At 34.5% G+C, this 18131-nt stretch overlaps 1 protein-coding gene across 1 annotated transcript; it reads left to right on the top strand.

Moving 5' to 3' along the window:
- The first annotated feature begins 5794 nt into the window (after positions 1 to 5794).
- On the top strand, positions 5795 to 11523 carry LOC149556837 (TORTIFOLIA1-like protein 2). Its single transcript, XM_089831404.1, has 6 exons — positions 5795 to 6615; positions 8335 to 8529; positions 8646 to 8751; positions 9000 to 9694; positions 10041 to 10901; positions 11006 to 11523. Exons 1-6 carry the CDS (start codon positions 5980 to 5982, stop codon positions 11204 to 11206), a joined length of 2694 nt encoding a protein of 897 aa, XP_089687530.1. The 5' UTR covers positions 5795 to 5979; the 3' UTR covers positions 11207 to 11523.
- Positions 11524 to 18131: the final 6608 nt, after the last annotated feature.

The raw sequence follows: 18131 nt of genomic DNA, 5'->3' as shown, positions 1-18131 counted from the left end.
AGGAGTGTTTTATGCAGCTCAAGGAAATAATGACTACATGCCCAGTATTAGCATTGCTTGATTTCATGAAGCCATTTGAGCTTCAATGTGATGCTTTTGGAGAGGGAGTTGGTGTTGTACTCATGCATGACAAGCATCCTATAGCTTATGAGAGTAGGAAACTCAGAGGGGCTAAGAGATCATTTAGTATATATGATAAGGAGATGTTGGCCATCATGCATGCCTTGGCCAAATTCAGACAGTATCTTGTGGGCAAAAAATTTTGTATTAAAACTGATCATAATAGTTTGAGGCACTTTTTGGGACAGTGGGACCTGAATGATCGTCAGCAGAAGTAGGTGAGTAAGTTACATGCATATGATTTTGATATTACATATGTTAAGGGGACACAAAATATTGTTGCAAATGCTTTATCCTGTAGGCCACACCTCACTTCTATGATTCAGATATCAGAGGATTGGCGACACTTGATTGTAGTAGAATATGCCAAAGACACACGGGCCTCTGCTATAGTGGAGGGAACAACAATTGACACCAAATACACTCTCATAGATAATTTGATCATTTACAAGAACAAGATTCACTTAGTCCCAGGATCGAAAGTGAAGCAGTTGTTTTTGAGAGCATTCCATAATTCACCTACAGCAAGCCATCTTGGGTATTTCAAGACTTACAGGTTAGTACAGGAATGGTTCACTTGGAAGGGACTTAAGGCTGATGTTTTGCAGTATGTGCGAGAGTGTCATGTTTCCTAGCAAAACAAACAAGAGCACACTTATCTAGTAGGGCTCCTACAACATCTCTATGGATTTTATTACGGGCTTGCCAAAGGCCCAGGGGCACAATTGTATCTATGTGGTAGTGGATAGGCTGACAAAATATGCTCACTTCTTCCCTATCGCTACTACATACTCAGCAACTCAGGTGGTAGAGGTCTTCTTCAGGGAGATTTTTAGATTACACGGTTTGCCTCGGAGCATTGTGAGTGACAGGGACAGCCGCTTCATGAGTCACTTTTGGCAAGAGATATTTCGGTTGTGTGGCACTGAGCTTACACCTAGTACCAGTTATCACCCACAGACTAATGGTCAAACAAATATTGTAAACAAATGGGTGGAAGGGTATTTGAGGAATTATGTGGCAGATCAACAACAAGCTGGGTTCAGATGGATATATCTCTGTGAGTATTGTTATAATACTACATATCATGTGACTATACAAATGACACCCTTCATGGCACTTTATGGTTATGAGGTACCTAGTTTCTTAGATTTGTTTTTGGGAGACAGTCGAGTACCCCGTGCAGGTCAACTATTACAGGAAAGTAAGGATATAGTTCTTACTCTCAGAGACAACATTGTTAGAGCTCAGAACTAGCAAAAGCAGTATGCAGACAAGAAGAGGACTGAGCATAGTTTTGAGGTAAATGATATGGTTTACCTCATGTTGCAGCCATATAAGCGATCCACTCTCAAGAAGAGTGGTGCAGAGAAACTCAAGCCACGCTATTATGGACCATTCAGGATCATCAAACGAGTTGGTGAGGTGGCTTATGAGTTGGAGCTTCCCACAGACAGTAGAGTGCACAATGTGTTTCATGTATCACGCCTCAAAAAGGCATTGGGTCAGAATGCGATGCCTTTTGCAGTATTACCTCCCTTGGATGATGAGGGGAAATTGATCTTAGTGCCAGAATCCATTCTGGATAAGAGAGAGAAGCAGCTTCGTAGGAGAGTAATCAAAGAGTATCTAGTTAAGTGGAAAGATTTACCTGTTGAAGATGCTACTTGGGAGGGAGAAGTGATTTTGCAGCATTCAGCATTAAGATTGCTTGAGGCCAAGCAATTTTAGGAGGGGCGGACCTGTAATGTCCCATTTTTTTGGAGGAGTTAATTATAAAGTTATCAATTGAAAAATATATATATTACAAGGTAACTTTATATATTAAATAAAAAATCTTCTAGAGGTTGCTAGAAGAAGCAGAGAAAAAATTAAAAAGGAGGTCGACCTATCAAGGAAAAAAGAATAAATAGGCATTGAGGGCTCATTGCCTATCATCGAGATTTATTATTGATTTTTTCTTATGTGCATTGTGGAGCCTAGGGTTTCTACAAGTAGTCACAATTGGCCATTGAGAACGAAAACTCTCAATTGGTACGCAATTTTGAGGGTTTGAAAGATCACTTGAATTATTGCAGCTGTGGGAAGGATATTTTAGTCCTTTCACTTGTGCTTAATTGCTGGTTTGGAGTTTTAGTTGGAGTTGCACTTTCATCATATCATCTTCAACATTCAGTCTCCACCAATTGATCAATCCAGGTTCTTAATTTCAGTTTGTAGTTGGAATAAGTTCTCAATTGTATACAACCAATTAGGGTTGTTCGTAATGTGCCATGTAATAATGTTTTAGTGCTGAAAATTGCCATATCATTTGTAAAAATATATGGTTTTCATTGAATGAATACATTGGCACTATTATTTCTTTTATTCAGCAATATACTTTCAGAAGTGTATTAAATTTAGGGTTTTTTTTAAGTGGCCTATTGGTAAGGGTCATTACAAGTTAGTTATGAGATCAATGACAGGAGAAATTCAAAGAAGATTTGATGAAGGAGATTCAACAATTTGAAATGGAACACAAAGTTCAAGGTGGAAGTATATTTCTTGAGCATCTAGATTCAATGAATTTGAACTCGATGAAGATCTGGCATTGTGATTAAGTGACAAAACTTGGAAGATTCTAGAGGAATAGATGTTCATTGTTGCTGATGAAGTTGAAGAAGCAAGTGATTGCCAGAAGGATATCGATCAGAATTGCATTGTGAACATCAAGCAAGAGAAGTTCTAAGTTGATGTGTGAGTAAGTGAAATAAAGAGGAAAGAGATTGAGTGATACATAGATCTAAACAAGAAAGATATTGCTAAATCTAACCAATCATTTTACTATCACTTTCTAACCATTGTAGCAGAAAATCTCTTAATTGAGTGGACCTAACAACCTTATTTGACATCTATTGTATGGTGAAATTCTGTTGAATATTTTGTAAGTCCTTTAGAGCATACCACTCTTTAGATATTTCAAGGAGTGATAAGGTGAAAAAACATCTTTGATGAAAACCCTCTAACAAGGTCAAATTAATAATGTATATGTATCATTTAACAAGGTTGGCTCCTAATAGAGCTCACTTTAGAAGAGTGAAAATTTGGGGTTACTAGTTCCCAGGTGGTTTTCCCCTTTTAAAGGGTTTCCACATTAAATACTTGTGTCAAAATTGTGTGGATGCTTATTGTGTTGCAAGTTTATTTCATGTTTACTATTTACTAATACAACTCGATATAACCTAGAAGTTTACTCTGATACTTAGTTTATTAAGTTGACAATTTGATGTAAAGTTTATGTCAATTTATGTTATAATGTTAGATTTGGTTACCAAACTAATGATGTAAAAGATTAAAGCATCTGATATTGTGAAAACATGTTTTTAAGGCCTATAGGATAATTGGTTATAACTAATTCACCCACTCTTACTTATCTAACAATATGGTTGTTCACATAGTATGCACATTGAAAGTACTTTAAGATAGTAGGTTTCCACAATCCATGATCACCCTGGTGTGCTTCTAGACTGATTGTGTATCATTTTTTCAACATTTTCCTTTCAAATCATGCTCCATGATCATCCCGATGATGGATCATGAAGTATGAATCAAAATGTTGATGTTGAAAAATTGACACACAATTAGTCCTAGAAGAACACTAGCATATTCAAGGAAACTAATAATATCAACATTTTTATTACTTTTTCATTTCTTTTTAAAAATAACTAATATATAAGAGTTTCAATAGAAGTAATTTTCAAAACATTTGTCATAGTAACAATTTTTTATTATTTTGATAGATTTAAATGACATAATTTCTAATGTTATTAGTTTGTTAAAATAGTTTGTGTATTCATGGTAGAAAATAACATTGACATTTTTATAGCTCATTATTTTTTCCTATGTGATTTTAGCCTAGTGGCCTAAAATCTAGCTATTTGTAGGGCAAGCTCTCCTAAACCTTAACCCTCATCTATCAATGAAAAACTTTATTCACAACTCAAACTACTTAGATATAACATGTTAAATTCATTTGTATGACATTCATTTTTATCTATAAGATTGAATGAATGAATGAATTGAAGATTTAGTAATGTTGACAAGACTAAACCATCCTATGGAACTCACAAACAACACACAACTACAAATAGGATGTCAAGAATCATAAGCCAGATGCAATTTCTTATTTAGATATGCTTTTCAACGATGGATTTTGATCATCAAGTTTGTAGTTCTACCTAACTGATTTTCTTCAATTATGTAGTTTAATTTGTTTGTCTCTAAAATATCTACATAATCAAACTTGACAGACGTTGTAAACCATACATTACATGATAAAATGACTTCCAGTCTCAACCACTTCCATATTGAAGAAAATACATGCCTACTTTCCTACTTTTCTTTTGCCGACTATATACTTGTTTTACATCTCAAATGACGAAGCTAATTCTAAATTAGACTATAATCATTTTGGCTTTCTATTTAATAAAACCAACCTAATTTAATTCAAAGAGCTAAAACTACCTTTCAATAAGACCAACCTCTAATAATCTAAATCCTCGAATTAAATGCACAACTTGAATTACTTAGAAAAGGATACTAAGGGTCTGTTTGGTTCCTAGAAGATGACATGAATTGGCTTTTTCAAAATCCAGATTTGAATTTTTTTTGCATTTGTTTCAAAATTGGCAAAAGGGAATTAACATACTGGACTTCCAATTTTGCCTCAAAACCAGGTTTTCCAACTGCCTACTAGCAAGTAGGAATTGAAAATCAAAACCTGGTTATGTTTTTTAAGGAGTGTAAAAACAATAGATTAGACTAATTTTTGAAAATTGCCTTCAACTCCAAACTTGCACATAAAACTGTGTCTTCACATGCATCTTCCGATTGAAACAAACAGTCCAGTAAAATCCCAAAAATCAGAATGAAGATTTGCAAGACCTTGATTTGATTAAATCTTGATTTGGTTAAACCAAGATTTGTTGAAATCCTGATTTTTTAAATTCCACGAACCAAACAGACCCTAAGGCCCCGTTTGGTTGGGGAAGATGATTTTTTGACATAACCAGGTTTTCGAAAACCTGGTTTTGTGGTTTGGAAAGCCAATGGTCCGTTTGGTTGACACGGAAGATGAATATACTGTGGACCCCACAATATTATTAAAAAAACTGTCATAAATTTCAAAACCTGGTTTTAATTTCGAATTCTACCTTTTTGTTGGAAGAAACTTCTTCCAATTTTTGACCAAAATTGGAAGATGAAATTGAAAACCAGGTTATAATTTTAACCAACCAAACACCAAAGTTTTTTTGCAAAACCTGGTTTTGCCTCTGATAACCCGGTTTTGACCCTCATCTTCCAGCAACCAAACGGGGCCTAAATAAAATACTAATGTCATTTGGAACCTAGTGGAATACATCCATGCTCAAGAGCCGGCAGGTGGAAGTGAAAATACACAATGGGTAATGGCATGTAAGATGTTTTGAAACGGGCAACTTTCAAATTCGTGGAACCCCGGCCCTACCCCCAAGTAACGACGTTTAAACAATTACAATAACAAATCCGTTTCGGCTTATTCGCTTCAAAATCAACGCTTTCGATTTCTCCACTGTTCAAAATCGGCTAAATCTTGTCCGTCCGTTAGAACAAGCCCAGCACCCTTCATATTTGAATTCGTAACGGTGAAACGGTCGCAGTGGGAGCTTTGAAGGTCGGCGAGGATCTGCAATGGCGATGAACGCCATCTTCCTAATTTCTCGAAATGTTGAAGATCAATTCTTTTGCAGAGTGAAATCATTTGGATGTTTCAAGTGAAACGCATATGGCCTGGGAAGCAAAAATCCCTGTGTACAGAGGAAATTGCAGGGCGTTTATTAAATGAAGTGTGATCGAGTGGTGATGGCGCCGGCAAGAGCAAAGAGGAATGGGAATCCACAGCAGGCTAGTTTGGAGCTCAAGCAGCGAGTGATTCAAGTCCTCAATAAGTTAGCAGACCGTGACACTTATCAGATTGCGTCACAGCACCTCGCTAAAATCGCTGAGACGATAAGTCCAGAGGGTTTAGGTCCGTTTCTGTCGTGTATTTTTGAGACGGATTCGCAGCACAAGAGTATTGTGCGGCGAGAATGTGTTAAAGTGTTTGCGACCGTGGCCACCTGCCATGGGGAACTTCTGCTGCCATTTTTGACCAAAATGGTCGGAAATATTATCCGACGCCTCAAAGATCCCGACTCAAATGTCAGAGATGCATGCGTGGATGTGATTGGGGTTCTGGCATCGAAAATCATGCATTCCTTTTCTGTGATGGTGAAGCCCCTGTGTGAAGCGCTGGCTGAACAGAACCGCCAATTGCAGCTCGGCTCTGCTCTGTGTCTCGCCACTGCTATTGACAACGCACACCAACCCCCGCTTCCTACTTTGCAGAAAATTTTGCCTCGTATTATCAAATTGCTCTATTCGCACGCCTTTTCAGCTAATGCCGCTCTGCTTACAGTCATCGGGAGCATTGTTCAGGTCAGAGGTTTTTCTAGTTAATTTTTATGTCATATAATATAGAACATTAATGCTTAATCTCTGAAATTCAGCTTTTCTGGCTTTGATTAGTTCATCTTTGTCAGTTCCCTTCTGAATGCAAAGTACTTCACTTCGCCTCTCACTTTTTGTCCATACACTGGGGCAAATGCATTTGGACATCTCGCTTGCGTTTAAATGTGTATTGTTAAATGCATTTAATGCCGTTTTGCTTACAGTTATTGGGGTCATTGTTCAGGTCAGAGGGTTTTCTTGTATGTTTAGTTTTTTTTTTGGCTCACAGTATCTAGCGTTTAATTTAAGATTTTATTGTGTCATTCATTCATATTTCATGTTCCATGGGTAGTAGTTTAAAAACCTGTAAACATGAATAGAGATTGACAATCGATGAATTTTGAAAATCATTATTTACAAAATAAAGGTTTTCAAAAATTGATTCAAACAGGGATGATCCCATAGTACAATCTAAGCTCAAACTATCCGATAAATTATATAATCACATATTTAATGCGTACTCTTTGAAATCTGGCCTTCCCAGCTCTGGTCAATGCATCTTTTTTCAATTCCCTTCTGAGAGCAAGATACTCCTGGACGCCTTTCATTTTTTGTTCCTTCATTTGGGCAAATGAATTTGGAAATCTCACTTGCCTTTAAATGTATATGTTTGAATAGCTCTGGTTTAAATGCATTTGGGGCAAATGCATTTGGACATCTCGCTTGCGTTTAAATGTGTATATGTTTGTTCCTTCATTGGGGCAAATGCATTTGGACATCTCGCTTGCGTTTAAATGTGTATTGTTAAATGCATTTAATGCCGTTTTGCTTACAGTTATTGGGGTCATTGTTCAGGTCAGAGGGTTTTCTTGTATGTTTAGTTTTTTTTTTGGCTCACAGTATCTAGCGTTTAATTTAAGATTTTATTGTGTCATTCATTCATATTTCATGTTCCATGGGTAGTAGTTTAAAAACCTGTAAACATGAATAGAGATTGACAATCGATGAATTTTGAAAATCATTATTTACAAAATAAAGGTTTTCAAAAATTGATTCAAACAGGGATGATCCCATAGTACAATCTAAGCTCAAACTATCCGATAAATTATATAATCACATATTTAATGCGTACTCTTTGAAATCTGGCCTTCCCAGCTCTGGTCAATGCATCTTTTTTCAATTCCCTTCTGAGAGCAAGATACTCCTGGACGCCTTTCATTTTTTGTTCCTTCATTTGGGCAAATGAATTTGGAAATCTCACTTGCCTTTAAATGTATATGTTTGAATAGCTCTGGTTACTCATTCCCTTTCCAATCGAATTTTTTTCTGCGGAGGATGATGACGTAAATGTTCATGTTAATGTGTAAATCCTTTGGATTAACGTACCTTCTTGTTTGTTTTTGCTTTTGATAGTTTTCGTTTTTAATTAGAAATCCTCATTTTCACAACCATATTACACAATTCTGTCCTGCATCTTTCTTGATCTGATATATGATATTTGGCTTGTGTTTTTAAAATTTAAAATGGAACCATCCACGCTTAGTCGAATACCCGTAGGAACCAAAGACACTCGATAATTACAATATTTATATGTGAGACATGTAACCTGAACTTGAGATTATGAGGCAGGGAGTTTTCAAGTTTAGATGCACAGAGAAACCAGATTTTGTGATATGCATGGCTATCTTATTATTCCTGGTTGTACAGGCAGGAGGAGCTTCGTCCCCGCAAACATTGGCGGGACTTATACCTTGCATTGTAGAAACTCTGCAAAGCAAAGACTGGACAACTCGTAAAGCGGCAGCAGAGACTTTTGGACGTGTGGCATTCAGTCTTGGTCCTTTACTATCATCCTTCAAGGTATCCTGTGTAGCAGCTCTCGAATCATCTCGCTTTGACAAGGTCTGAATTTAATGCCTCAATGCCTTAAATATACCAAATTCTGCACACTCCCAAATTATGCATTACCGATCACTTTTTTTCTTTCCCTGACCTTGTCCTTGAAATTGCTGAACAAGGTGAAACCGGTGAGGGACACTGTTGTACAGACACTACAAGTTTGGAAGAGCATTCCTGATGCTGAAATTTCATCACCTCTTACTTCAAAAGGATCAACAACGAAAGGTATCCTATTCAAGCTCCATTCTTGGAATGCAACGCATGAAAAGAAGTGACCCTTGATCTGTTAGGGAATTGATATAAGATTCTAAATACTCTGCATCATCGCTTTTAGATTTCCATTGCTATTCGAATTTTCCTGTATTGATCTTCTCGTTCCATTGGAGATTCTGTCTTTGTTTAGTTTACTTATTGCAATTTCTTGTATGCTAAATGGGTGTCGTTCATTTGATTGATTTGATGACGAGGCACAGAGAAATTGAGCAAAGAAGCCTTTTCCACAGATATCAAATCTGGTAGTCGGGATGGACTCAAATCTACTATCCGTAGAAAAAATGGCAGTGATGTAACCAGATCTGCAATTGATTGTATCAGCACTGCAAAGAAGAGGACTGCAATAACTGGCTTAAAGATAAATCAGAGTCTGCCTCGTCAGTTGGATTGTAAAAAAAAGGACGATTGGCATATTGAGGTAGCGATTCCAAGGAATTGCCCTCCCATGTCCGTTACTCGCATTGAAGAATTTCAGAATACCAATTTCTCAGATGTATCAGGAGAGAATGCAAGACCTTCGAATACAGAGGATACATATAGATTCGGAGATTCTGAGACATTTGGTAACCTGGGGACTTCAAGGCTGTCAGATGAGAGCAGGGCTAGTTGTGAAACTAAATGTATTCTCGTTGATGATGCTTTTGAAGGAAAATCATCAATCCACAAAACACCAAGTAGCAATCTTACATCAAACCTAACTTCTCTTCATAGTCCGCCTTCAGAAAAAAACATGCATAGTCACAATTCCGATAGCTTGGTTTCCGAATCAAACACAGGACACAGCACCAATTTTGCAGGTGAGGCCACTTCACATACTGCAGAAGACTTGGCATTCATTCGTAAACACTTGTCGCAGATTGAAAATCAGCAGTTGAGCTTAATGGAGCTTTTACAGGTAATACTCTATCCATTACCCATATACAAGTTCTTTCCCTTTATACTAATGAACTAAAACAATCGAAGTATCACTATCCTATGAAAGTCTCCGACTGCAGTAAACTAATGACTGGCTCCGCACCTATACTTAAAAATTTCTCCGATAATTATGTCAACCTGTTGCGTGCATTCTATTCATTGGTATTAGTTTTTCCTAATTTATTGCCTTGTTCTACTGCTCCTGTAAACATGGAATTGCATTTGTGAATATTAGCATTAAATAATGAATTTGAACATTTACAAAAACAACGTTAATAAATTACTGGTGTTGCCAGATACTGAGGTCTTTCTGTTTGTTGTCCCAGGTCTTTATGGGAAGCACATCGGATAGCATATCTGCCTTGGAAACAAGGTTACATGGTTTGGAAAAGATTGTGGATGAAATGGCTCAGGATCTTGCAAATTCACCAGGTAGAAGAGGAAGTGTAGACAAGTGTCGAAGATCCCTTGGTGCTGACATGTTAAGGTCCAAGTTTTGGAAGAGAAATGAACGCACATACCCATCATCAAGGCATGGTTCATCTGATACTATTCTATCCTTAAATAAGTTTGGGCGAGAGGCATTGCACAAATCTGACTTTGCTTCCACAGATTCCAAGGATAATTCTATGTATGAAAGTTTGCAAAGTAATTTTACGGTGAAGCCACTTGTTGATGCTTGGGATATCTCTTATAGGGGAGATGTTGATTCATCTCCAGATAGTATTGGGAGGGATATGCCAGAAAATGTTAAAGCAAATCAGTTACTGCCTAGAGCATTGGACAGAACTACATGGAAAGGAAAAATTGCCAATGAATCTTTAGCCAGAGGCAATTGGTTGGCTCCAGGGAATGCATGTTCATTGTCTGGAGCATGTTTTACAGCGAAAGATACACAAAAAGAGATATCAGATGTTAGAAATTCCGGAATAAAACTCTCAGGCAACGTTAATTTTTGGAATGTTTGGACACGAGCTGTAGAATATATTTGTGCTAAGGATATAGATTCAGCGTTTGTGGAGGTCTTACATTCTGAAGATGATCTATTATTGATTCAACTCATGAAGCGTACTGGACCCGCTCTTGGGAATCTATCACAGGTGACAACCCTTGAAATTCTTCAAACCCTCTTGAGGCTCTTGCTCGATCAAAAGTTTTTGGACACCATAATTCCTTGGCTTCAACAGGTAATATGTATTCCTCCGTGGTGCTCTCTTTATTTTCTTTGTCGACCTCTATATATAATTGTTTGGGTGCATCAATCTAATCACTGTTTATTCTGCATGATCAGATGGTTGACCTGATTTATAGTAATGGCTCTGATTACTTTGGTCTATCTCACGAGGAAAAGATGGAAACTTTATGTGTGCTACAGGAAACATCATCTATGCATTTCTCCGATCTTTCTAGTTGGAGGTCAGTAGTGCAGATTGCATCCATGTTGTCAAATGCTTGGACCTCAGATTTTAGATCCATGCATACGCAAAAATAGTTCCCCTGAAGAAAATGGGAAAGCCTGTACTGCGGATTAATATTCAGAGTACACTAGTAGTTTCTTCTTATGCAGACTTCAATTTCCCTCTCTGCAATTGCTATTTAGTCAAGTTAATTTTGTTTGACGAGTCTGTTTTCATTAGTATCATTTTATGTTCAACCTCATAGGAGGTTTCTTTCTCAGGAACCTCGAATTTTGAGTTATCAAGCTAGTTGCTAAATGGTGCTCGAAAATGTTATCAATTGCAGTTAAATGAGGGTTTACTGCAATGTAAGTTGCAACAGATTATATGCTATTGAGTTATGTTAGCACTATATTTAGCCCCTCTCTACTTCTTTATAAAGAAGCATATAACATAATTAGTGCTTTCACAGTTTTGAAGGCCTCTGTTTTCTTTTTTTAAAGTTGGGCATGTTTAAGTGATGTTCATAAAACAATAACGGAGATAGCCATGGAGTAGCTTTATGGGAGATACCATCACTTTTTTATTATGGAATTGTCTAATATTATAAACTAGACTGGAGGAATATTTAATCTTGTTTGAGTGGCTCAAAACTTGTTTCAAAGACAAGTGGGTCGAAATGAACTACCACGTAATAATTGTTTAGGATTCACAATAAAGGTACTAAATTAGGAAAATGTGAAAATGTGATAACTAGCACTTGCACTTGAAGGAGCAAGGGTTACGTTGATAGTAGAGATGGTTGTTCATGTATATTTTTGTCACAAATTTAATACAATATAAAAGGAATATAAATAGCATAAAAAAATTAAACATTGTCAATTTGACACAGTAAATTATAAAATCTAGGATACTTAAATTCATATAACAAATGTAGAAGGGGAAAACAAGAAATCTAAGATAGAAATTGCAATGTTCATGAGTTACTTAATAATTAGTATTAAGTCTAAAGAGTCCTGTTCTACTTGTTTGGATGAGGGTACTCATCTATTGTCACAACAAAGAAAACTTTACTTATTATCATGGAATTATTTTTATTGTTGGGCCAAACTTTCATGAGATTTTTTTTTGATTTTTTTTTAATAATTAAAAAATCAAAACAAATTAGAATACAATTGTTTTCCATTATTTTTTATTAATTAATAATCTAGATGAATGGTGGTCCCTACATAGACATTACATAAAGTTTGCACCTTTTAGTTTGGTATTCTTTTTAGTTTCATCAATAAGGATCTTTAGGAAGTTTTTGCTCAGTTTTGTGAAAGGTTAGAAGGATGTTCCAATTTGTCATTAAAGATCACCAAGTTTCATCAGGTCACAGTTAACATATTTCAAATTCAAGCTATGTAGACAAAGCATGCTATGAACATTTTCTCCACAAAACACTTATTTAATAATCAGTTTCATTCAACATAAACATAATAGATGCCCACATCATTACACATCAAATACAATAGAACTATGGTAAACACTAGCATTAATAGCTAACATTGGACAAATGTAAATGTGAATAAATTAGTAAACTACATCTCATTGCCACAATAGGTTTATTTTCTCCATACCTATGTAACACAACAACTTTATACATTAAGGATAGATGATATTGAAATGCATAGACAGGTCCAATTAAAAAAATAACAAAGTAAGAACACATACCTCTCCTTACAATAGTGAGAGTTGTTGCAATCAAGATTCTTCCTTTTTTTGATAATTTTACATGGATTGTTTTTCATTCTTGAATATTGATCAAAGGAGGATGGTGGCTCTATACAAAGGTGGTCTAGTGATTTAACTCTTGATACAAGTGTGAAAGTCAAACCATGTCATTCCAGTTTACAAATATCAATTTTTCTTTTACGAAGTGTCAATCCTTCAGATTATGTATGGTGAGTGCCCATGAGATATATAATGACATTATCCTATGATTACCCAAGGTTATATGTGTTATAGGTAAACTTTTTGGATCTTCTTGGTCCCAAAGTGGGCCACTATAATTATCAAACTAGACAACCACATATATTGGTAGTTCTAGGGGTTTACAAGTCAGTGTATACATAATATCTACCACCTCCCATAGTGATCTTCTACTCTTAAATTGTACGTCAAAGGCTTTTCAAGTTGTTGCAAGGAAGTTATTGAAATGCATGTAGAAAATGAAAGTAGCAACCTAGATGTGGCATGCTTGGAAAGCATAAATAAGAAGATTATGTAGGGTTTGGATGCTAAAATTCTTGTAGGAACAATAGTAAGGAGTGGATTATCAACCTATCATCATTCCCTATTGGAACATATATTTTTTTCCACACTTATCACAAGCCAAGGATGAGCTAGCACTTTAGACCAAGGGGCTTTGTAATAAAAATCTAAAATAACACCTCATTTGCATAACCGTGTTTCTTTAGTATATTGTGTGTGTTGTTGGACATGATTGATCATTTTTTCATAGTTAACACACATATCTCTAGAGAAGATAGTAGTTGTTTCCAATAAACAAGGATATTCTTGCAACTTAGAACGATGTCATGTGTTGTTTCTACCACATGAAGTATTGGGGATTCCATGCATTCACATATTTTTCAAAGAATAACTTTACTCATTCTACTTTCTCATAAATTTTCCAATTGAATTTGTCTATGTCAAGTGCAACACAAATCCAAATGAATCCATATTTGTAGCTCTCTAGAACATTTTGGTCCAATTCGAAACTACCGCTTTATCTTCTATATAGATATATTTTTCATTCAATTCTTTAATAATCATTTTTGCAACTTCTTTAGTTGTATCCACATCCTCCAAACTGCATTCATTCACCAATAGATGGTCTTCCACAACCATTATACATCTATAAATTTGATGAGTATAATATATTCAACTATGAAAATATTAACACATTTATGTGGAGATATAGAGATATAGCAATAAAAAAAATATGAAAGTAGTTTTTAATTTAAGTATTCACAATTAAATCTATTTTTTACAATTGATCAACATACTTAGGATCTTTTAAGTCAACCAACAACCTTGTCATTCGCATGCCACTATCAACGTATATTTAATTGATTAATATTACGAAGTCACATCAATAACTATTGAACAAATGTATTCGTTCCACTCAACATTTATATAAATTAAATATTTAAATATATATTTATCAAAAGAGGCAATATTATTAGATAGTTAAATTGCAATGTAAAATTATTTTTTATTTTGTCAATACTTTTATTTTAGTGAATTTATTTGATGTCTATGTAACTTTTATTAATTTATCACTTTTATTATTTTCTTTATTATCTTTCTAAATATTTCTTAAATAATTTACCAAGCAACAATAATTTTTTACTATTTTAATTTTACTTCAAATATATAGAATTTTTTTCTAATCATTAATACATTTTTGTTTTCTTTAGTTTTCATTTTTTTTAATGTTTAAAAATTAGGAAATTGATATTAGAAAAATATTGTAAAAAATTAAAATTATATAAACCAAATATAATTAAACCAAATTTTATAATTCTCATTATAAAAATAATTTTAATTCTAATTTGACTTCTATAATTATAGAAATTGTAAAAATAAATAAATTGTACAATCATATAAATTATTTTACCTTTTCTTTTATATTTTATATAATAAAAAATTTAAAATTTATTTTTATTTTATGATTTCTACAATTTTGACTTCTATAAGATAGAATGAAAAATAATAATTTGTAATATAGTCTCATATAATATTAATCAATTAGATTTGTTGAAAAATGAAAAAAAAAATTCTTTAAAACATAAATTATTTTTGTAATATCATTTAAATTTCAAAACAAAACATAAATTATCACACTAAATATACATAATTATCACAATTTTAAAAACAAAATAAGTATTTGTAATTCCAAATTAAAAATTTCATTATTATATCTCAAATCATTAATTTTTTTTAATTCAAATACTAAATCAATTTGAATTTGATATAATTCTAAAATAAATTAAATAGTGTAATATAAATAAGACATTAAGATATTCACCGTTAAAAAATATATTAAAGACATGTTAAAAATACCTATGTGACAGTGAGTGAACTGCATGCTAGAATGCGAGGTAGGTAAGCTGATAGTATGATGGATGGCATCAGGTAGATAGGCCATGGCATCCGGTGTTGGTCCTGTATCTCACTGTATTTCTTTAGCCAAAAGAAGGTACATCTGACATGCCTGACAGACAATACGTGTTCTCTGAGCAATGTAACTAGGGATGTTCTTTCTACATTGTTCAATCTCCAACACCTGGAGTACCTCGATCTCAGCCTTAATTAATTTGAAGGGGTTTCCATCCTTCATGGATTGGGCAAACTCAAGAGTCTGCGCTACATGGTCTTTTCATTTGCTAGGTCGAGTGGAGATATTTCCACGAAGCTAGAGAACACGTTTACTTTGTAGTACCTGGATCTTTCCTCAAGCTATATGAGAATGGAAAACATGCGGACATGGATGGGAAATATGAGAGATTTGAGGGAGCTTATCCTTGATGAAGTGAATATGTTAGGCGTTGATAGAAATCATGAGTTGGACAATGCTCTCTCCAACATGTATTCTCTTACCCATCTTTGATTGCATGCCTGTCACCTACATGGAGCAGTTCCCCTTTCCCTTGCCAAACTCACCAATTTCACCCATTTATAACTTGATGATAATGATTTCAATGACATCTCAAAGTATTCAATTTCTCTAAGCAATGTAACCCATATTGCCTAGTCAAGATTTGTGAAGTTACCCGCTTTAAAAGGATAACTCCCAAAAAAATCTGCTATTCAAGAGTCCAATTGATATTGAAAATGGATATTGTTTACATTGTTCACTGATAGTGTTTACGCCATTTGTGAAGGTTGTTTATAGAAGGCAGGTGGTCAGAAACATGAAATCAATATACAGATCTCACATATCTTTAAAAGATCTGTTGACATCAATATACAGATCTCACATATCATTAAAAGATCCGTTGAAAAATATAAAGATCTAGGATTGAAATATCACAATAAATATGGTTGGAAGATTGATTTGAGATTCACATTGATTGCTTATTGAGAATAGTTTTCAACTTGGTAAACAACCAATGGTATCTAGTTTGAATGAATGAATAGGTTTGACTGAAATGCCCACCTATAATAGCCTATCGGCTAATAAAGGCAAATAAAATGAAAGCATATATACCAAATAAAAATCAAATCAAATTAAATAAAAAGATTCTTAATACAAGGGATTTAGGTCAGTGTTCCCTTTCCGCATTGTAATGTTGGGAAGCAATAATATGTTGAAAATTTGAAGGTAATGTGTTACAATGGATGTTGACTTGTTAGTAAGAGGAGAATATTTGTGCAAAATAAGGCGAGGGATAGTTGTAGGTTGGCTAGCTTATCTAAGCTAATCCGATGTTTGTTGCTAGAAATGTGAAATGTGAAGAGGACCAGTAAAAAATAGGGGGTTGAAAGCGTGTTTATATTTTATCTTGACTATTCTGAGGCAATAATTTGTGGCAATGTGAGTTGCACAGATCTGGCAAAATCGGAGCTAAATCTATATAAAAAAGTTCTAATGCGACGGATTTGGTGGAGGTTATGAAAGTGTAAGCACCACTCATTGGAGGTAATTACACTTTGTGCCAAAAGTAGAATCAATAAAAGATTTCAAGATCTGTATTTATTTTTTAATAAGATTGTAATCTTATTGACTACTAGATTTTTGAGTAAGTACCACATTTATTTAAGATAGCAATTCAATCTGCTAGATTTCAAACATGGCAATAGTGGTAAGCCATCACGAGATAGGCATGATTAGTATGTTTGCAAGGATCTTTATTTATTGTCAGATGAGTAGTTTTCAGGGTAGATTAAAACAAGTAATGGTATTTAGTTTTAACAAACAGGTTTGGATGAAATGCTAACCTATAATAGCCTATTGGCTAATTATGTAAATATTATATTATGTAAGATTAAATAAGTAATAGAAGAATATAATGATAAATATTAGTTATCATTTATAAAAAATCATGAATGAAATATAATAGAAATATTTTATTAATTATTTAAATAATAGATAAATAATCACATTTCTTTATTAAAGTATGTAACTAGGTCAAGAGTCAAATTTTACATATATAAGGTAAAATATTATACAACATGATATGTTTGAAGGATCTTAAATTTCATAAGTTAATCCATTCAAATCTTCTAAGTTTTTGATATTAAATTAAGGAAGACATTAAACTTCGCAATATAGGTAGTTCCTCTTCTCTCTATGTTGTGATGTGGAGCCTAATCAGATTCAAAGGTTTGTTTAGTGCAATTTTCTCCCCATATTATTTCTATGGGGGTTAGGGGTGAACACCCCCAAGATGGGGTCAAGGGGTAGTGCCTTGTGTGAGCTCCTTGTCACAATATAGGGTGGGGTCGTCAGGGTTTTTTAGGGGTGCTACCCTCGAAGCCAAAAATGACCTTATATTGTAAAAGGCGTTGACTGCTATTTTTCTTATTGGAGGACTTATTCTAGCCATTATTTTGTAAGTGGCAAAAGCTTGTATAAAAAGGCTTAGGGTTAGGGATTTCATAATGTAATGATGATATTGTAGCTTCTTGCAGTAGTATTGAGGCGTAAGGAATTGTGGATTGTAATCATTGGATAATAATAATATTGGACTTATTGTTGGTGGACTTAGCCCAGGGATTGGGTGAACCACATTAAATTTTGGTGTCTTGTGTTCTCTTCTGTGAGATCTATTATTTTCTAATATTGTTTATATTTGCATGTAACTGTTATTTCTGTCTGAGGTTAATCCTAACAAGTAGTATTAGAGCCAGACCGTCGTCATTATTTTTTAGCGATCCTCTGAAGGAAGGTCTCATGGTTGAGTGGAAGCGATGACAGACAAGGGTAAGTTGAGGGTTGAAAAGTTTAATGGGTAGAACTCTTAGTTA

Source organism: Cupressus sempervirens, chromosome 5 (assembly GCF_028749045.1).
Source record: "Cupressus sempervirens isolate cs-2001-9-10 chromosome 5, ASM2874904v1, whole genome shotgun sequence".
In the NCBI taxonomy this organism is placed as follows: Eukaryota; Viridiplantae; Streptophyta; class Pinopsida; order Cupressales; family Cupressaceae; genus Cupressus; species Cupressus sempervirens.
The sequence above is the reverse complement of the archived record's forward strand: the minus strand, read 5'-3'. Positions and strand labels throughout refer to the sequence as shown.